At 35.0% G+C, this 21017-nt stretch overlaps 4 protein-coding genes across 6 annotated transcripts; all 4 read right to left on the bottom strand.

The window, feature by feature from the left end:
- Nucleotides 1-740: 740 nt before the first annotated feature.
- Nucleotides 741-1928, bottom strand: LOC111498478 (fasciclin-like arabinogalactan protein 1). Its single transcript, XM_023149745.1, has one exon. It carries the CDS (start codon nucleotides 1561-1563, stop codon nucleotides 796-798), a length of 768 nt encoding a protein of 255 aa, XP_023005513.1. The 5' UTR covers nucleotides 1564-1928; the 3' UTR covers nucleotides 741-795.
- A 109-nt stretch (nucleotides 1929-2037) lies between these two features.
- Nucleotides 2038-5406, bottom strand: LOC111498382 (inactive beta-amylase 4, chloroplastic). The gene is made up of 11 exons (XM_023149600.1): nucleotides 5252-5406; nucleotides 4909-5145; nucleotides 4088-4216; nucleotides 3655-3904; nucleotides 3335-3555; nucleotides 3193-3270; nucleotides 2968-3127; nucleotides 2629-2882; nucleotides 2486-2555; nucleotides 2355-2423; nucleotides 2038-2281 (listed from the first exon to the last, which is right to left on the bottom strand). The coding sequence occupies exons 1-11, from the start codon at nucleotides 5260-5262 to the stop codon at nucleotides 2126-2128; spliced, it is 1635 nt and encodes a 544-aa protein (XP_023005368.1). The 5' UTR covers nucleotides 5263-5406; the 3' UTR covers nucleotides 2038-2125.
- A 1828-nt stretch (nucleotides 5407-7234) lies between these two features.
- Nucleotides 7235-8133, bottom strand: LOC111498517 (nuclear transcription factor Y subunit B-3-like). The gene has a single exon (XM_023149804.1). The coding sequence runs from the start codon at nucleotides 7991-7993 to the stop codon at nucleotides 7451-7453; it is 543 nt and encodes a 180-aa protein (XP_023005572.1). The 5' UTR covers nucleotides 7994-8133; the 3' UTR covers nucleotides 7235-7450.
- A 1684-nt stretch (nucleotides 8134-9817) lies between these two features.
- LOC111498349 (protein Ycf2) lies at nucleotides 9818-19800 on the bottom strand. 3 transcript variants are annotated; one of them, XM_023149547.1, is made up of 13 exons: nucleotides 19616-19800; nucleotides 17220-17787; nucleotides 16713-17183; nucleotides 16596-16629; nucleotides 16144-16223; nucleotides 15878-15937; nucleotides 15570-15680; nucleotides 14006-14086; nucleotides 13808-13891; nucleotides 11524-11971; nucleotides 11190-11302; nucleotides 10583-10613; nucleotides 9818-10257 (listed from the first exon to the last, which is right to left on the bottom strand). In XM_023149547.1, exons 2-13 carry the CDS (start codon nucleotides 17706-17708, stop codon nucleotides 10091-10093), a joined length of 2169 nt encoding a protein of 722 aa, XP_023005315.1. In that variant the 5' UTR covers nucleotides 17709-17787; nucleotides 19616-19800; the 3' UTR covers nucleotides 9818-10090. The 3 variants fall into 3 exon arrangements, with proteins under 3 accessions (XP_023005315.1, XP_023005313.1, XP_023005314.1); XM_023149545.1 differs by having other exon boundaries at nucleotides 16713-17787; XM_023149546.1 differs by having other exon boundaries at nucleotides 16713-17730; nucleotides 19616-19770.
- Between the last annotated feature and the right edge of the window lie 1217 nt (nucleotides 19801-21017).

Below are 21017 nucleotides of genomic sequence, written 5' to 3'. Positions count from 1 at the left end.
TAATTAATAGATTTTTTTATTAAAAAAAACATAATCATTTCATTTGTATGATTATAAATTATGAATAATTAATAAAATGGGTCTATATTCCATTAAAAACGGTTTTAATTAATTAATTACATTTCGGAAATTTAAGTATTGTCATTGGAATAAATGGGTTGACATTGGGTTACTACAAAAAAAAAAATATTTATTTTTTAAAAATACTATTATTATGTTTGTGTAATGGCAGTAATTACATTTAAGTTTTGAATTATAAAAAAAAATAATTTCAAAAAATAAAAAACCTATTATATAAAAGGTATTTTAGATATTCTATAAATATATATATATATATATATATATATATATGGAGCGGTTTATATTCTCTTGTGATATAATTGAATTGAAAAATTTTACTTTAATAAAAATTAAATTCAAAAATTTAAAATTGAGCTTAATTGACGTGTGAATGAAGACGAGAAAGACCTTCTCCGTTTTCATTATCACTTCCTATTTCAATACTCATCTAATAAATTTAATAATATCAAACCAAAAGTACAACATAATAGTTTAATATTAAAACACATTATCCCATATTTAATATATATATATATATATATATATATATATGTATGTATATATATATATATATGTATGTATGTATATATATATATATGTATGTATGTATAAAATAATAAATATAGAGGGATGGAAGTTTCAAATATGTATTAAAAATTGAAATTTGGACATTTTCATAAAATTTAAGACATAAATCTTCCGCATTTTGATTGCAGTAAATAAATAAATAAACAATTACAGCGGTAAAAATCCCATCCAAGTAGTCAAAACTACAGCTGCCAGATAAAACTCCCCACCATCAACTCTAACCGCAGAGTTTCCATCGCCGTCGCCGTCGCCGTCGTGATCCGCCGGAGAGTCATCAGGAGATTCCGCGGACGGCGGAGACGACCCCGTATCCGACCGACTCTTGACCTTGGGCGAGGCCGGCGCCATCGCATGGACACTAAACAACTCATCCGGTTCCAAAACACAATCAACCAAAAAAATAGCCAACGGAGCTTCATCGAAACCAGTCCCACCGACCTTAGCCGTCACAACGCTGGTCAAAATCGTTACATCCTGGCCGTCATTCTGCACGGTGAAATCAAATTTATCGGCGCCGTCGGTGGCCAAGGTGTTGGTGACGCCGTTATTGGACTTGAGAACCGGCAACGGCATATAAATGGGAACGGCGTGGAATTCGAGGAGCGAGGTTTTGGCGGGAAGAGTCAGGTTTTTGAATTTGGATGAAAAGTCGTCCCAAACGACGTCGCTTGGGCAGAAGACCGTCAAGCCGCCTTGGACGACGTCGTTGAAGGCCTTTTGGGCAGTGGAATTGGCGAGGGATTGGGCGAAGGCTGTGCAGCCGGCAGTGGAAAGCAAGCGCGGGAGGTTGAATTGGGTCGGGTCGTGGGTATTCGGAGCCGGAGCCGGAGCCGGAGCCGGAGGGAGGATTGAAATGGTGGGTTGGGAGTTGAAGAGAGAAGGGAATAAGAGGAGGAAGATAATGAAGGGATACATTTTTGGGTGTCTGAGGAAATTAGTGGGAAATTTGTGGGTTTTTTTATGGGTTTTGAAATGAGTGATCGTAAACTTGAAGCAATAATAATGAAGCAGATCTCTTCATCAATATACACTTCCACGCCTAATTATTATGGGTATTATTATTATTTGAGTAATATCGAACAATGACTTGAGTAATATCGAACCTAATGAAGTAGACGATGGAAAGCTCTAAACTCGAATGGCAAAACCAAGGGCTGAATTAGAACCTGAAAGAAGGGGTAGAAGTAGACAATGGCAGAGATCAGACAATCAAGGTCAACAGAGAAACGGTTGTTGTCGTTGTCGGAAGATCAGATGGTGACGATTCATCGTTACCTACTATTGGATTTGAACCAATGACTCTCGCCGTATGAAAGCAATACTTTAACCGCTGAGTCAAGTAGGTCAAGCTGAGTAAAGTCAGAGAAAATAGACCCCGAGAGTAAATTATTGTTTGAACATCCAAATGAATATTAATAGTGATGAACAATTGTTGTTTTGTTTAGAGTGAGTAAAGGGGTTAAAACTATGTTACAGGTCAGTGGTCAGTGCTCATCATTCTAATGAAAGGGAGAAAGTTATTCCAGTTTTCTAACCTAAAAATCTTGTCATTCATTCTGAAAAACGTGAAGGATTTAACAACTGCTGCTGCTAGTGGACGGCAACAATTGTAATGAATTTGCCACAATCCATCCTGCAACCAACACAAAATTCATCAAAACACACAATTTTGTACACAACGGAACCACAACACTCACTGCATTTACCTTGTCGAACCGCTCGTTCGTGTTCCTCCCGGTCAAATGAATGACGTTTTGCTCTGAAGTTCCCACAATCTAAGAGGAAATTAGGATACAAAGGTTTTCAAGAACTGTAAAACTTCAGATGAACCACCAACCTGTTTGAGTAATCTTTCTGGACTGCAGAAACAGGATGCTGGTGTTTCACTGTCCGCCATTTCTAAGCAGCTGCAAATAAAAACTCAGATACATGAACCATCTAAGAGGAATGTGTATAAGAATTTTGAGGGCAGAATCTTACGGAATGTGTAACGCTGCACCATGTCGGGACAGCATCGACGTAACAGGATCGTAACCGTCCCTGCTTTCGGTATTATAGTAACCAGCAGTAAGTTCTGCGGGATGAGATACTGTGTTGTACCACCAGTATATACCACCAAGCTTAGCCACTAATATAACAGAAGGCAGATTGTTTTTCTTATACTTTTTCAACAATTGAGCTGCCTTCTCAAGAATAGCATCTGCATGATGAATCAATCTACCACTATACCATTCCTACAAACAACTTCCTGCTATGTAAGCTACGTATAACAGATAGAATTTCATGCATTCGAAAAAACTTTCGTTCGTTAATACGTACAAGGAAAAAGTGTCCGTAATCAGAGAGAAAGTTTTCGTCTCCCTCTTTGAAGAAAGGAGCAGCAGAAAGGGAGCTATTGTAGCCACCGGCATTCTGTGGTCCTCGCTCGCCCCATTGAGGCTTGCCTACTCGACATGCGGCCATCTTCAAGTCGTCCATCCTAAATGAAAACTGAAAGTTAGGATGAAAGAAAGCCATGATTATAATGAAAAGCTTCTGACTTACATGTATTTGTCATAGCATTGAAACTCGCCAATGCCGGGAAATCTCCATCTACCATCTTCAAAAGGATGTGCAGGGTACCTGTAAAAGGTTAAGCTCTCAAGCAAAACCATTGAAATTCTAGTTCAGATATCAATAGAAGTACCTAAGCTCTCCAGAAGGGCCAAGACCAATGCTTATTTCCTCTATCAAATCTCCAATTAAGTGATCAAATTTGTTAACAAAGCTTAATATGAAGTCACCATAGCACTCGAGCGCAGTTCGGCCAGAAAAGAGAGGAAAATTATCCACTCCTAGAGTAAGGTAATCATCATTGGACATTCCCTTTTGATCTTGATAGTATATATCTCTGTTGTGAGCACCAATCTAAGCCACCAATGAATAGTATGATATCATTTGATCTTGATAGCATTGAGATTGTAAAAGTTTATTCAACAAATCTAAGCCGTTTCAATTCAAACTAACCTCCAGAATCCACTGCGGAAGACTCACACCTTCTTTTCCTCTAAATGTCGAGCGTATGTTCGAATGAAATGACAAGGCAGCATGCAATTTCAATCCACAGTCGGATATCAATTTGAAAAGGTGTTCATACAGAAACCAATCGTACGACAAAGGAGAGAAACGCTCTACAACTCCCCACCAAACCTCAACTGCTACTCCATGTACACCAGCTACCTTGAGTGCATTCAGGGACGCTCTTATGGCCTTGAATCTGAAGCAACAAGTGAGTAACATCTTAACTATTTCTCCAAGCCCAAAGTTTGGAACAAAAATTTTTAAGATCGGCACATCAAACTCAAGAACAGATCATAATATATTCATGTTTTTCTTCATATTGTTTTGCAAATCAACATAACAGCATAACAGATGAGATAGTGAGTATCAAGGGGCTTACCTAGGAATCCTCATTTTCCCAGAAGGACCCGTTTCAAAAACATCGACAGGCAGCATCATAAACACTGGGACTTTGTTGCGTCTTGATGAATTCACTATTTTTGATCTTGATTTCTCCCGGGCTTCCATGCTGAAAAAAACACCATCGGTAGTGTGATAGGAATTGAGATATCAATTGAAGTACAGGATCCCAACTAAAAATTACTTATACAGCTATCCTAGTTCCTAGGAGCTGATCGCGACGTTCTTAGCTTCAATGTTCTTAGCAACGATGTCACTTATCATAAAAAATTATTGTTCATTCTAGTCAAGCAACCACTAACATGGAACCTACTTGAAATATGAAGTAAAACATAAAAAAACTTACAGTATCAAGAAATAAAACATGCAAATGTCTAAAATAATGCACAATCTTGTATATCCTCTAGAATCAGTAACAAAAGAGAGCCAAGATCTTGAAAATTTTGAAAAGAACTTTCAATTGAACAAAGAACTTTCCACACTCATACGTATTTCAATCCCTATCTTCAAGAAAGACAAAACGAAGCTCAAGTTCTACATCTATATCCATTCTGAAATGAAACTGAGACAAACAGCAGCAACCAAGAACAGTAATCGATCTCAAGACTGGCATAGAAAGAAATCAAGTTATGAACACAAGAACTTCAAGCTTTCCGTAATTAAATTTGAAAGAAACCCCCATTTATCATCATAGCAGCAAGAAACTCCTAATCTTCGCTTCACCCCCTCCAAATCAACTGGAAGGAGAATTCCCCTCGTTATGAAACGAACACAACAAAATCACCAAATAAAAAATTATACCGGATAATGCGATTGTTGCGCGCAGTCAATCGCCGTCTATCGAGAAAACTATTCCTAAAGAATGGAATAGTCGAAAAACTGGAAAGATTCTTCTTGATTATCTGCTTCCCCTGAAACCTAGCTTCTCCAGGAAAACAGCTTCCCATTTCTCGGCACCTGCACACCACTCCCCCACTCTCCACCGTAGCCATCACAAGAGAGAGGAAAGAAGAGAAACGAGAGAATTCTTCGACTGATCTGCAGAAATGGAATAATGGATTGAGGCTTTGAAATCATATGATACTGATGGTGGGGAGTGGAACTAATATAGTCGCATTTTCCAGTGAAAGATCAAGAACGAGACCGATTTTCCATTGCAGTTGTAACAATTTGAACATGGGAATTCGTTACGAAGAACACGAACCGATTACAAAAATCTAACGAACAGAAGTAACTTTGAACGATCTTTTATTGGGAAATCGGATTAGACTTCAAATTTTGGTTTTGTGATTCTATATACGATCTTTTATTACGCTCCACTTGTCAATAAAAATCAAGAAAAAGTAATTCTCAGAAAAAAAAAAAAAAAAAAAAATTAATAAAACGATCAAATCGAAATGTGATTTTTATGAAGCGTTCTTAGAGGAGAAAATAATTTATGTTATGATTTTTTAGTTCGAGTTTTTTTTTTTTAAGAATTTAATTCAAAATTTGAAAATTAAAAAATAAAGTAGTTTTCAAAATTTTATTTTTGTTTTTAAAATTTAACTAAAAAGTTTAAATGTATTCTTGAGAAAATAAAAATCTTTATAAAAACTATTTTTATGAATAAAAATTACCAAAATTTACTAGGGGTTTACGTGTGGATCGAGTTAGTCAAACTAAGAATTTTTTTTTGTATAAACTTAAAAGTTCGAGTTGGTTTGATTGGCAACCTGATCCAACCTAAAATTGTTTCACAACCCAACCCTTTGTTTTTAAGTTAGAGTTCGAGTTGGGTTGTGGGTTCTTCAAAAAAATATTCTTAATAACTAAACGAACGGCTCAAAACTCAAAATTATAATGAATTTAAACTTGGAGCTTAGACTAGTTCAAGATTTGCAAATATATGGAATGATAATTCGAAGATTAGAACATAAAATGGTTTCATTCAATAACATAACTCTTTGCTTAATTAGAAGAATAGGCAAAGTTAGAAGCCGAGTGTTGTTCCTCACGACGCTTCTCATCATACTCCATCATACGAGTGGACAACTAGACGACAGGCGTGGCAATTGACATGGATGGCAATGGATAGAGATTGGACGACCATGCAATCAATGCCAACATGGACGATGACGGATGAGACGAATAGAGGCTAGCAATACGACAACACTGATAATGATGAGGCTAGCATTAGATCACGAATGGAGGCTAGCAACTAACATGGAATCGAATCACCATACATGGATGGAGGCTAGTGACCGGTGAGCGATGAGAGTGGTGTCGAATCATGAGACACGAATGGAGGTATGCGGCTAGTGGGTTAGGCTTGGGCGCACGTACTTTAGAAGTGTTGGGTCAAGTTGAGTTAACCCGACTAGACGCCCCTTAAACCTGGAACCCACCTGAACTCATCCATTCATAAAACTAAACTCAACCCAACTCTTATAATTCGGAAAGGGTCGTTTCAAGTTATTTAAGTTGCCAGATTCTTCGTGCACCCCTAAAATTTACAATAATATTGATTGTAAATATTATTAAATGATTGATATTTTTATGAAAAAGAGAAGCTCGTCTTAATAATTGATATTTTTATTAAATATTACTAAATGGAGATTAAAAAGTAATTGATAATCATATTATTGAGTAATGGCTAATATTCATAAAGTTGTAATTAGGAGTAAATGAAATTTCCAACGTGGCATGAGTTATCCCAAAATGGATAAGAAGAGAACTATCTACCAACGTGGCAGCGTCACCCATGATTGGCCGCGTCTCCATCAATCAACCCCTTCCCTTTTCCTCATTTCTCACTTTTACTAAATTAAATAAATAAATAAATAAATAAATAAATAAATAGTCTCACAAATAATATTTTAAATATAGACGACAATGAAATATTGAATTCTCGAGTTTAAAAAATATCTATATAGTTTATCATACTTGGTCATAGATTAAATTAATATAATTGTATTTATTTAAATTCTAAAATTTTAAAAAAATTAATTAAATGAAAATTTTAATATTTAAATAAGTCTCTAATTATGGATGGATAGCTAACAATACCCATGAAAAGCTCTCGAAAAAATAATTAAAAAAAAAAGTGAAAAAATCTCAAAATTGCCCTCTAAGAAAAATATAAACAAGCCATAATAATAATTTAAGTTTATTTAAATTCTATAATGATGAATTTAAATACATTTTATGAAATACTTTACCTCATATTATTTGTCTAAGTCAAATATATTTGGATGGCTAAAATGGAGATTTCACAGATGCAATCGCCTGGATGGTGATGGTGGCCCGCATGTACTATTTATTGGGTCGGGCCCAATCAAATCCAATGGGCTAAGCTAGCCATCTAGTTGGGCCGACTCGTAGAATTAAACGCAGGCCCATTCCAACGCGGCCCATTAGAACCATAAACATTTGGAGGCATATTCATCGTCATCATCGTTCCCATCCCACCACCAAATTCAGCGCCGCCGTCAAAATACGTACTATTCGCAGCTGTAGAAGCGGCAGCGCTACCACTACCGCCGTCGCGTGAGGCGAGCGTAGTCTTCTCGCCTTCAATTTCTCGAAAACGCTGGAGGTAAACCTTGAGAGGATCGACGTAATCTTCGAACCCTAACGTCGCCATGGCCCAAAGCAAATCGTCGCCGTTGATCGTCTTTCGCTTCTCCTTATGGCACTTGTCGGAGGCCTCGCCTGTGATGAAACTGATGAACTCCGAGACGCATTCTTGGACGGTCTCTTTCGCTTCCTTTGAGATTTTCGCGTTCCCTGGGAGGGCCTTCTTCATAATCCGGCTGACGTTCGCGATCGGAAGGAGTCTGTCGTGCTCCCGCGGCGACGGTGATTTCTGGTTGCCGCCGGCGGAGTCGTTGTCGGAGTCCGCCATGGAAGGAGATTTGGGATTTTGATGCGTTCTTGGTGATGAAGGAATATGGGAAATCGAAATCTGATTTTTGTAGAAGTTGGATAGTTGTAAAGTTTCAACCAATTAGGCCGTAAACACTCCATGATTAGAATCGAAATTTGTTTTGAAATTTCTAAGCAATAATTTTAATTTCTCATAAAAAAAATTAATCTATATTTTTAATTTAGTATTTCTTTTTTCTTAAATGATTTAATTTTTATAGTTTATAAACATATTTGCTCCCGAATAAGCCACAATTATCTACCGAATTTTTTGAGGGTCTTCTTTTATCCATCTACATAGTGAGTAGAGTTAGGCACAAAATTGTTCCTCTCGAAAAAGAACATTAATTGTACTTTATTGGGTCGACATCGACATTGAGAGACGAAGCTAGGGGAACGAACTTTGTTGGGTCTACATCGACACAAAGAGACAAAGCTAGGGTAACAAACTTTGTTGGGTTGGCATTGACACTAAGAGATGAAGCTAGGGGAATGAACTTTGTTGGGTCGGCATCGACACTGAAAGATGAAGCTAGGGGAACGAACTTTGTTGGGTCGACATCTGAGAGATGAAGCTAGGGGAACTTACTTTGTTGGGTCTACATTGACACTGAGAGACGAAGCTAGGGGAACGAACTTTGTTGGGTCTACATCGACACTGAGAGACAAAGCTAAGGGAACGAATGAGATTAGATGCTCCAGTAGCCCTAACTGTAAATATTTTTTTTCATTGAGTTTCGTTCGAAGTTAAATCATTGGATTTCTTTGCATTAGAGACATGAATGAATGCTAATGAGAAAAATTATTTGAATTAGAAAGATATATATTTTATTATTATGGATATAGTAAATTGATGGCTCATTTTATTATCAAGTAATTGATTTCCATTAATATAGTTTTAATATCTTATTTATTTAAATTGAAAGTATATGAATTTTGTTACCAATAAAGTTTGTATATTTTTTATATTTTGATATTTTTATTTTACAGAAAAAATATATCAATTTATATTTAAATAAAGCTAAAAATCTATATATATATATATATATATATATATATATTTATTTATTTGTTTTATTAATATTAATTTTTTAAAGATGTGGAAAGTTCTAAAATTTTAATTATGAAAAATGATCAACTAAGCATGCGTGGCTATCAGATATGGGTGGCCCCCACCACCACTTTCAATATTTTTTTTGCTGTCTTCCCTTCAATTGGTCACCACAAATCAAGTGCTCCATTACCTTTTAAGTGGGTATTTTTGTCTTTTTCACTCCTTTTATCATTCTTTTTAAATATTTTTAAAAATGTTATTTAAACAAATTAATAATATTAAATGGAATTGGAGTTTCGCGTGTTGTACTAAGAAATTGTGTTTGATAGACGAGCGAAATACCATGAATATGTATGTATATCTAGTAAGAAATTTAGACATGATAGGCATTATGTACATCATCCCTCGTACATATTGTATGTCATATAATCATAGATTACTTTAACGTGGACATTAGTAGCGTTCCCTTCTTTTCCGTTGATTTTTAGCAGCATAAGCATGTGCCACATTAATAAGCTCGCCTAATGAGTTCATATGCACGTTGAACTGATACTATAGATCCAACTATAGTAGAGGGTAAAGAACAGTCATAAAACTATTTAGTTTTATAATACTCCCTAGGTTTGAACATTACTTAATAAATCACTTTGATATAAATAAATATTCAGTAAGGGAATATATATCTGTGTGAACTATATAAAAAATAATAATATATGTATATAGTGTATATATATATAATGCCACAAGGCCTAAACCTGAAGTCGAAAAACTCCTCCTTAATGGTCAGTTAATATATCCATGGAATTATTCCCAACAGTATTTATAAGTCAGTATAAAGAAACTGCAATATTTGCAACTATGAGCAACAGCTGATCTCGTTTCTAATTAAACACTAATCTCTCATTAGCAGTAAACATGGTTGACACCGACAAATAAATTACATCCACCTTTACAACAGACTCACTGATTTTGAGGGCGTTCATATATGTTGTTAGACAAATCCCAGGGCCAACTCTTGGCAACTCAAGTTTCCACCTCTTGAGCGGCCTGTTTTCCATCCTTCTCGGCATCGGCATCGCCTTCGCCGTCCTCTTCATCTTCTGCTTCATCTGCCAGTTTCGTGAGCTCTTCTTGGATCATAAGTTTTATCGACGACTTTTGTAAGGTGAGATCCATCTTGAATTGCCCAGCTGAGAAATCACAAGCAGATCAGAAGGGACATGCTTGAAACTGGTTCTCAATATGGAATACTCTATGAGAACACTTAATAGGTGTTTTATTTTCTTTCTTCCAAATGGTACTAAGTTGAAAAGGGTAAATCTCAAACAAGTTATAAAATCAAATCAATTGATTCAATGATCTCTATATTTTTCATCAATCAATGGAAAATACAACCATTTCTACTATTTATTTGAAGATATCTCAAATGGTGGTGATCAAGAAATACAATACTCAAACTTGTATAAAGGATAAGTTCAACAAACCACAAAATGTCCAAGTAGATAAGAAACGTACCAAGTTGCTTTAGAATGTCGGTGAAGGTGGCCTGCATAATCGACAAACGAGCTACACGTTATTTTGTGATTACAAAATGTGGCTAACATTTACTATCAGAACTAAGCATAAAACATAATATTCATTAGACACGGAGATTTTTAGAAACTAAGGCTAGCGAAAACAGGAACTCTTATGTTAATCCATCCTCAGTTTATTTTGTCTTTCTCCGTAACTCTAAATCATTCATCCTTCAAAGCCAACAATTTCTAGAACCGCAACCATTGCCTTACCAACCATCTTTTGTATTGGCTTTTTGAGGCTTCTATTGTAGAACACTTGAACCAGTGAACAGGCAGCTGTTAAAAGTCATAATATGTTGCACTAACACAAGAAAGAATCCAATAGCTCAGATATACATTTATTTAATCACAAATGTCCACATGAGAAGGGAAGATCGAGTGACAGTTAATGCTTGTAAGAGCATGATAGCAGTTCTAAAAACCACCAGAAACGCATGAATCTCCAACAGCCAGAAAATCATGCTCAATTACAGCTAAATATCAAGTATTGAAGTAAGCTTGCCAACTAAACTTTAAGTAGCCAGTATGAATACAGTGACACTTACCGTAGTGAAGTCGACTACTTTAAGAATTTCACATATTGCATCCCTAAGCACATCATCGCTTGGCCTTGTTTTCTCCTCCTTGGTCTTGTCCTTCCCTTTCGTAATCTTCTTCCCTAAAACATACACCAATGGCATAAATAACGCAGAAAAAGAACACAGCGTCCGTCATCCCTTAGGTTCCCAAACAGATTAAAGTAATACCAGAAAATTGGAGCTCAGAAGATTAATAATAAAAAGCACACAAATTTTTATTTTTATGTCCCAAGCAAGAAAAGAATAGAACAAGAAGATGAACAAAACATAACAAACAAGTTGAAAGAGATATGACAGGTACCAGGCTTCTCCTTGGCAGTAGATTTTGGTGGAGTTGAGGCCTTGCTTACTTTTTCGCTATTCTTCTTCCTAGAGAATACCTTAGGACTATCACTGTCATCAATCTTAGCACGACTTGCTGATGACCTCTTCGATGTTGATTTTGCTGAATCGGATTTATTGGAACTTGTAACTTTCTTGCTTCTTGCTTTTCCTACAGATCCCCTCTTTCTAGATGAACGTTTTGAACTTGCTCTGGGTTTTTCTTCCTCAGACTCATCAGTTGGGTCATTGATATCTTCACTTTCTGGCTGCTCGGACATTTCATCATCAGATTTTTCTGTGGTTCCATTCTCATTTTCCTTGTCATTTTCTTCTTCTGCTTCCTTCTCTTCTTCTGACTCACCATCTTCATCACTAGTATCTCTTGTCATCTCAGATCTTGCAGTATTTCCTCTTTTTCTACGACTCTAGAGTCAACCCAGAAATAAAATGAAATAAATAGTTAATATAAACAATAGATTAAAATACAGAACTCCAAGCACTACAAGAGACCAAGTACTCTCCCCAGTTTTTCTTCAGAGGTGCATTCTTTATTCAGAGAGACCCATTGTATGCCCATCTACTTTTTAGCTAACACAAAGTGAGACCCATTTTCACAGACACAACACACTCTACCACACCCCCATAAAACTAGCTCGACTTGATCCACTTGCCTGACTTCCTTCTAGCACGTGTACAACGCACTGGAGGCAAGGAATCCTTATCATAAAGTCTTAAAAAGGATAAATAACAAGAGGAAGTGACATCCAAGGAAAAGTAATAACATTGAATTCTCCACAGAGAGAAATGAGGGAAGTAATACGTGGATAGATAAGGTTAAAGTGATGCCACAGTAAGTAAATAACTGTTGCTTCTCCCCAAGGTATAGCCACAGAAACAGTATTCTAAAGAAAAAAATACCTTTATTTACAAATCCTTTGAGCACGTCAAATAGGCAAAGGTTAAAAAGATGCCAAATCAACAACAAAAAAAAAAAAAAATTCAAAGAGAAGTGAGAAACCAATATGTGGATATAGCTTCAAATCAAGGCCAGCCATAAGGACCATGACAACAGACAAGGTCGGGCTAGAGAATTGATACCACTTGATTGACTATCCTGTTATTGCTTCAATTCCGTACCTACGAACCAGAATCTAAAACAAGCTTGAATGATCTATAAATCTTGAACTTTGGAACTTATACTATGAAAGTAGATAACTATAGTTAAAACAAGGTGGAGAACGACTCCACATAAGAGCTAAAAGGTAGTGGATTCAAAGATGTCAATGTTTTGGATCTTATTTCTCGAAGATGAGCATTCCGATCTTTCAAAGTGGTCACAAGAAAGCCAGAGCAGTGTTGGTCCAAAGAATCCTTTTGTCCTTGAACAGGTGGCCCAAAGATAAGGGAGAAGAAAATTAATTCAAAACTTCATCTAAAAGCACTATAGATAAAGTTTTTGTTTCTGTTACCAGAATTTCTCAAACTATTTTAATTATTGAAAAATTTTAATTGGTTAAATGAATTCTTTAAAATTTTAACCAACACTACCCATTTTTATCCAACGAAACTGTTCCCTATCCAAAAAGAAAAAAGTAGTCAAACGCTACCAAGCATTAAAAATACGCTTTTGTCTTCCCTAAGCACTTTAAAAAGCATGTCAAACACACAAAATCCTTTTCTCCGAATCATGAAGACAAGGGCGTCACTGGCAGGAAGTGATAAAGAGGGCTCAATTCAAAAGAGGGCTCAATTCAAAGGCTTTCCAATGAATGCATCAAACACTTCCTAAAATACAGAATTTCAAACATTCATTTTTTTTCTTTGATGAAAAACTGGAATTACAAAAGCGAATTAACAAGGGGCTCCCCCCCAATCCAAGAGAATCAAACCAAGGAAAGAATTTCAAGCATTCGTGGCCAGATACTACATTAACAGCAATAATTTTCCTAAATTTTGAAATACAGGGCGAGTAGTGTAAGTATTCAAAATAAACGATTTTCTTTCAAAAATCAAAAGAAAAGAAATAAGAAAATATCTTATCATGAAGACCAACATAACTCAGCAACTTCCTCAGGCATCTGAAGGCTGAAAACAGAAGATACCATCTCATTTATACTTGAGCTACCTACCTAGTACGGAACATAAAGACATAACAGGAGAATTCAAAGATAAAAAAACATTCGAGGTGTGAATTAAGATGGGTATAAACAAGGCCTAGAAGTAATTCACCAATTATACTCCCAGAGAGAAAAGAATGCCACCTTTGCCGACTGTTTTGAACTATTGTCTCCAGGAGTTGATATTCCTCCTTTTACAGTCCGTTTACGCTTTTTACCCTTGCTTGACTGTAATTCACCACATCAAAATTTAAGAAACTAGATCCAGATTTTGGGTAAATATAAAGGAAGCATTTGATTGGGAAGATTGAGCTTGTTTGCAATCAGGAGGGGTAAAATAACCTTTTCTATTTCTGCAAGGAGAACAGTACTTGTAGCATGAGGAGCCATTAAAAATTCTATGAGCTTGCCAATAACATCTTCCTGAATCAAGACAAAAAAATAACATCAAACTCGAGCAATGAAAAACTGTATATATGTTCCTAATAAGAACCCAAGTTTTCAATGAGAAAAAAATAAAGGGAGAAATAAGGGTATACAAAAAGAAAAACAGGCTCACAAAAGGAGTCTTCAACAAATTACAAGAATGGATTCCAATCCAAAAGAATAATCCTAAACTGATGATTACAAAAAGAACGATTCATAGATGGTCCATCATAAGGACACATTAGCTCACAACCTCGCACACTCAAAGATTCTGCAACCCCCTAGATTTTCTACAATTCATACCGAGCCGCACTTCCCATTAAAATAGCAAAAAAGCAAGCTTGCCACAAGACTCTTCCTTTATCACGAAAGGGAGTTCATCAAAATCTCCAAAATAGAGGGTGAAATCCATGTTACGCACCATATCCACCCCAAAAACCCAGACAATATATATGTTTTCTTTTGGAAAAAGAAAAACCAAACCTTCAAGTTTCAATGTTAAAATCTCCCCAACATCCCCTTCTTATCAAAATACCATTTCTAAGAACCATGCTAACATAATCTTTCCTTCTAACAACGACACAAGAAAATACTTACTTTTATTAATTCTAGAGTATACACATTGGAAAAAGAATCCATGAAATCATTGTTGGGTTAGCTAAAAGTCATTCCTCTTCCTCATACACTTTCTTTTTCTTTTATTTATTTTCATGGACGGCGTATGTTCAAAACAACACTGTTCTTTCTTATTAAATAAATCACGGACACGTTACTATTTTATTTTTTTTTTAATAAGAGATTGGGCTTCCACTGAAAGTGAAAGAATACAAGGGCAAACAAAAAACAGCAGAACATGAATAATCTAACAATACAAAACAGGCTTCCATTACATGACAATAAGACCTAATAGATAATTACAAAAGTCCTAGGTCACCATGTCTAAGTATAGACATGCGATCACAAAGCACAGATCTCTTAAGATTAATTTTTAACATCCCCCACCACACACATACACACACACACAAAAAGGGAAAAAGAACTATGAATGCCGTCTTAAACAACTAATTACTCCTATAACATTATATTCAATATCAACGTTGGTGGATATCACTTTTTCTTAAAGACAATCTTCTTTTACAGCATTAATCTTACAGGAAAAAAAAAATCCTAGCATAGCAGATAAATTATTAAAAGGCCACTTATGGAAAGAAAGTTCAGTGCATGAACAGTAAGAATATGATATTGGCAAACAATGGATCCAATTTGAAATCAGTCCTCGTTATAAGGATGCAAAATTTGATAAAAGTCCCAATGATTGATTATTACAATTAGAGGAAATATAAGATCAACTTTTTCAGCAAAATAAAATATAATTTGGATGTGAACCTTTCACATTCATTATCAATGCACTTTTAAGAATGATCTGTCCCAAATGCAGACCTAGGAATGCCAGTACAGCAAAAAAGAGTATCAAACAGACCTTTCTTGTGGTAGCCTTCACATCAGGAATGTCAAGCACATCACACAATTCCAATAATTTCTCTTTATGACACTTGTCAAATTTTTCTTTGACTTTATTCTTTTGTTTTTCCTGCAAAGAATGGAACTTGCATGATAAAATCTCAGCAGATAGTGCCTTCACTACCATATGATAGACAGGCTACATGTGAAACAACAAAGTCAGAGAAATTGAAACTTCTGCTAAAAATTTGTAATCCTCCCGATAATTACTAATTACTTCCAGTTAGAAACATTTCATAGTGGTAGGCACCACATACGATATTTTACCTCATCTCCATGCCACACAAAACCTGAAAACCTGGATATGTTGCTCTTAATCTGAAATGCCTGGAGGAAAGGGTAGACAAAAGAAAGAAACAGATGTTAGATGCAAATACTCCATGACTACATTCCAAGTCATAAACCAGAACATCAGAAACACCAAACGGTACAGCTTGTTATCACTTGGCAATATGGATGTGTAACTTCAGGAGAATCATTCATCAAAGGACGAGATGATTAACCTACGAGAAAACCACTTAATCATAAGTTACCTTTCCTCTCCTTCCAAATAGAATTGAATGCAGCAGCCTGAAGATGTCATCAGCCTTCTTCCTTGAGAGTTTGAATGCCACTAAAACAAAAGCCTTCCTTTTTCAGAGTTCATTTATCACATATATATATTATTAGGCTATGCATAACTCAGAAGTATATTTAGGAAACAAAAGGATACTGCGTCATTACTTCAGCTGCTATGTCAGAAAACAATCCAAGGCATGAAAAATGAAATTATGCACATACTTTAAAATGGTAGATTAAAGGATAATCCATATATTAAAGACAACGCATTAACAAATTATTCTTCAAAGGAATCTGAGCAACAAATAAAGGACATGTCAAAACCATAGTATACAATAATCCACCAAAAACGTGGAGGGAATAATATAAAAGAAAAATGGGATGCACGACAACAAACTGTAAGATGATTATAAGATGCACATCATACCATTGGGTATATCTTTAAGTGGAGTACCACGGCCCTGAAATTTTCAACAAAAAGAAATAGAATCAATGCTCTAAAAATATACCAAACTCTAAAGGAAGACCAAATGAAATATAATACCTTTTCGATATGGAATTCCTTCACAACACATCTTTCTATAGATGCCACCAACCTTTCAACTGATTTGCGCTCACGAACAGGGCGATCAATGATGGGAGTCTTAATCTCTACCTCATCCTTTTCATCCTCTTCATTCTTTCCTTTTGATTTAACCGCACCCCTTCTCTTTCTTGCTTTCTTTGTTTTCCCTTCCTTGGAATCTTTATCCTTCAATTCCTTGTCATCCTCTTCCATATGGCTGTCAACCTTCTCTACCTTATCTTTAGCATCCTCTTTTTCTTCTTCATTTTCCTCATCTTGGGCATCCTCAATTTCTTCGTCCTTGGCATCCTCAATTTCTTCGTCTTTGGCATCCTCAATTTCTTCATCCTTAGCATCCTCAATTTCTTCATCCTTAGCATCCTCAACGTCTTCGTCCTTGGCATCCTCAACTTCTTCATCCTTGGCATCCTCAATTTCTTCATCCTTGGCATCCTCGAAGACCTCAACTTCTTCATCCTTGGCATCCTCAATTTCTTCGTCCTTGGCATCCTCTACATCTTTGACATTCACATTTTCTTCATCTTTGATATCCACATTTTCTTCAATCTTCTTGTCATTTGGAAGCATATCTTCCTCCTTTTCCTCCTTCACAGTTTCTTCATTGCTTTCCTCATCTTCCTTGATCTTAGGTTGCTCTTCCATTTTAGTGACCTCTGCCTTCTCATCAGTACACTGCTCAATTTCCAGTTCTTTCACTCCATTCTCCAACCCATTAGGCACAGTCTCGTTGATTTTTTCCAGTTCACTGGTTCCATTTGTCACAGTTTCAGTGGTATTTGTCATTTTATCTTCTTCAGTGGTTTCATTGTCCACTGTCTCAACGTTATTTTTCATTTTATCTTCTATATTGTTTCCATTTTCCACAGTCTCAATGGTCTTTGTTTTTAAATCTCCACCACTGGCTTCATTTTTTGTATTCTCAAAGGTATTATTTGTTGTATCTTCTTGACCCATGATTGATATACCTCAAATTAATCTACAGAAAACCACAATCTCCTCACGTGCACATCTTTGTCTAGTCACATGAATAAAACTACACAAAATATAAAAGTACACGACCATTCAATATGAATGTTAAATACAAACATTATATGGAAAGTAAACTAAATTATAAATCCGAACCAATGCTACTACTCTAGTGATTTGGAGTAACAATAAATAGCATATCAGTATTTTTTATTGTAGGGGGGCTACTTCAAAAGAAAGTGTTCAAATTTATTGGCTCTGCAGGAGAATATCACAATCCTTAAGGTACTCAATGCCTCAACTGTACATACTGATAAAAAATGAACATTTGCTGTGGAGAATGCTAGACGATAGATGCGGATGCTAAGTTATGATGTACACAAATTCTAAATCATGAATAATTTAAGATTCAAATTTCCTTTGGAATGGGACAGTTTTGCTATGAATAAAATGAAAACTTCTTGTTTGGGTGTGAACTAGAAATAAAAGCATTTTACTACAATACTCTTACAGTAAATGAGAACTTCCTAAGGGTTGATGCAACAATAGATTTCTTTTTGGACTGATGCGACAATAGATTTCTTTTTCTCTTATAAAAAACAATAGACTTTTTTAAGTTGAATCTAACCAACCCTTTTTGGAATAAAATTACAGTTAAATTGCTAAACTTGATCCCTAATGTTTTAAAGTTTTCAATGATTTTAGGTTTCAATTTGGTAACTATAATTTGATCAAATCTCATAAATCATTCTCCTTGTAAGTCTAATCATAATGGAAATGATGACACATTCTCTATTTTCTATTTATATGACAATTAGCTGGTGTCAAATGGAGTTACTAGACTGTATTAGGATGTATTAGGATTTAGAACTGAGTAAGAAAACAGAGGAAAAATGGTGGGTTTACAGATGAATAAAATATGGTTAAAGAATGACTTGTGAGGTATAACCAAACCTTAAAGGGTTTGTTTGAAATATTATCTAGATTCAAGTTTCTTGTTTTTAGATTCACTAAATGAAATGAATTCAATGGATTTCTATGTAGTGAGTTTATTTATGAAAAACAATATTAGATTGTACTTGAATTCTGTGACTGACAAAGTGATAATTTTGAATATAGCAGCAATTACATACTTCCAATGTTTTAAGATTCTAAATCTACTTGGATCACCACCCTAAACTTTTAGAACCATAGGAATAAAATTGGTAATTTAACCTAAATTTTTGTGTGGAGGAAAACAAGATCTGGATTCATCTTTACTTCCGTACAACTTTAACTTAAGCACAACAAAGAATTCACTTCAAATCTGAACATAGAAATTAAAGGTATCAGTTCAGATCAATTGCCATTCGGAATCCTTTGAAATCCTTCAGAAAAGCAAAAAATTAAGAAAAGACAGTAATACAAACTGGAAGCAAATAAATAAAAACAATATCATTCAGAAGGATCGCTAGAAAAGAGAACACCATAAGCGGCAATAGCATCACTACTTAAAATCCTCAATTCAATAAAGCATTATCAACAGTGGAAGTATATAAGATGCATCATGCATAAAATTCAACCCACAAAAAAAACGCTGCATTTGAACCTGAGAAAAACCAATTAAAATGAACACAAAGAATTCGGCCATAATTTCATAATACATCAGTAGTAAAACGAGCACTCCCGCACAGAGAGCTAAAAGAGATTAACAAAAACAGCTCCAAAGTAACAATACACACTAAATTCACCCAAAAAAAACAAAAGGAAAGAACAAAATCAGCACAGGACCATCCGAAACCCTAATCCTACAAATCCAGAGCATTCCACAGCAACAAACCCCCAAAATTGCGGAATTGCAAGAAATGGAAAAGCCCTAAAAGAGAAGAGTACAAGTGTAAGGAGCTGAAACTCACTGAATTTCAGAGCTTCGGTAATCGATTCGAGCGTCGAACAGAAAGTCGTTGGAGTTCTACTGTCTCACTGTCGCCTCTCAGCTCCGTAGATAACTCTTTTTTTCATTTTTTTTTTAGGCTTCGTTTCGTATTCCTCTCACTTTTTTCTTAATATTTAAATTTGTAATAAAATAAACTAAGTCCTTCTCCGAGTATTTATACTTCGGACGTCAAATCCGGAATTTAAAACCAGTTAAAAGCCACGTAGGAGACTTCTGTCAGCTGACGTGGAAGCAGTTTTTTGAGAGGAGGAAATCGACGGTAGGATGGAGTTAAATGGCATATGGATATTGGACGGTTTGGATGTGAAGTTCGTTTCTTCTTCGAGGATCACAGGGCCCACACACAACATAGGCCACTTTGGCGTGAATTTTTGGCGCCGCCATGCATTTGTGACGTGGCGTACAAACTTAAAATGGATGTTTTTTATTTATGTATATGAGTTTATATTTATTTAGTCCTAATTTACTTTATTAACTTACAAGTTTTTAAAAATTTACTGATCTATACAAAATTAAAATTTTAGAATTATATTAAATAAATCGATTATTTTTTAAGATTTTAAAACCTATTAATACGAAATTAAAAGTTTATAAAGATATGTGACTGAAGTATTTGAATTTCTAAAATATTTATAATAAATTTTTAAATTTTTTGAATTTGTGTCTAATAAGTCGTGCCTAACACAGACATTATTTTTTAACTCACAATGTAGTGTTGTATTAGATACATAATTCAATTTTATATATAGTATTTCATTCAAATTTAAAAAAATTAATTATTTTGTTAAATATACAATTAAAATTTTAAATAAAATATATATTTAAAGATCTCTAACATTTTAAAATTTTAAATGAGAAATTAGTCTTTATAATATGATCACATTATTTACTCCTGCTTCCAAGAGTAAAAACTATTCCTACATATTAATACGAGTTATTTGGATATGTTTTGTTCTCACTCACATGTATCTTATAAAAAATTCTAAGAATTCACCCAACAGGAATTATGTTAAGAATGAGGAATAGCCTTTTCTCATTGATATTCATAACCTTTAAATAGTATACAAACTACCATCTAATACCTACAAATAAGAAAAATATAAATTAATTAGGAGTGTCTTTATGAGTGTAGGTCAATAACACTTTTGTCTTCCAGTAGTGAAAATAGAGAGTGTAGGTCAATAACACTCCACTTGTCTTTGAGAAGAAAGTATAAGTCAATAACACTTTTGTCTTCCCAGTAGTGAAAATATCCGTCAAGTTAACCCTAAACAAATATTTGCGGATGATTTTGACATATTAGTTTGTTTTTTAGACTTTCAAGAAATTATTGAATTTCCAAAAAAGATGCAAAACCAAAA

The sequence above is a fragment of the Cucurbita maxima genome, unplaced genomic scaffold (assembly GCF_002738345.1).
Source record: "Cucurbita maxima cultivar Rimu unplaced genomic scaffold, Cmax_1.0 Cma_Scf00025, whole genome shotgun sequence".
Lineage (NCBI taxonomy): Eukaryota > Viridiplantae > Streptophyta > Magnoliopsida > Cucurbitales > Cucurbitaceae > Cucurbita > Cucurbita maxima.
The sequence above is the reverse complement of the archived record's forward strand: the minus strand, read 5'-3'. Positions and strand labels throughout refer to the sequence as shown.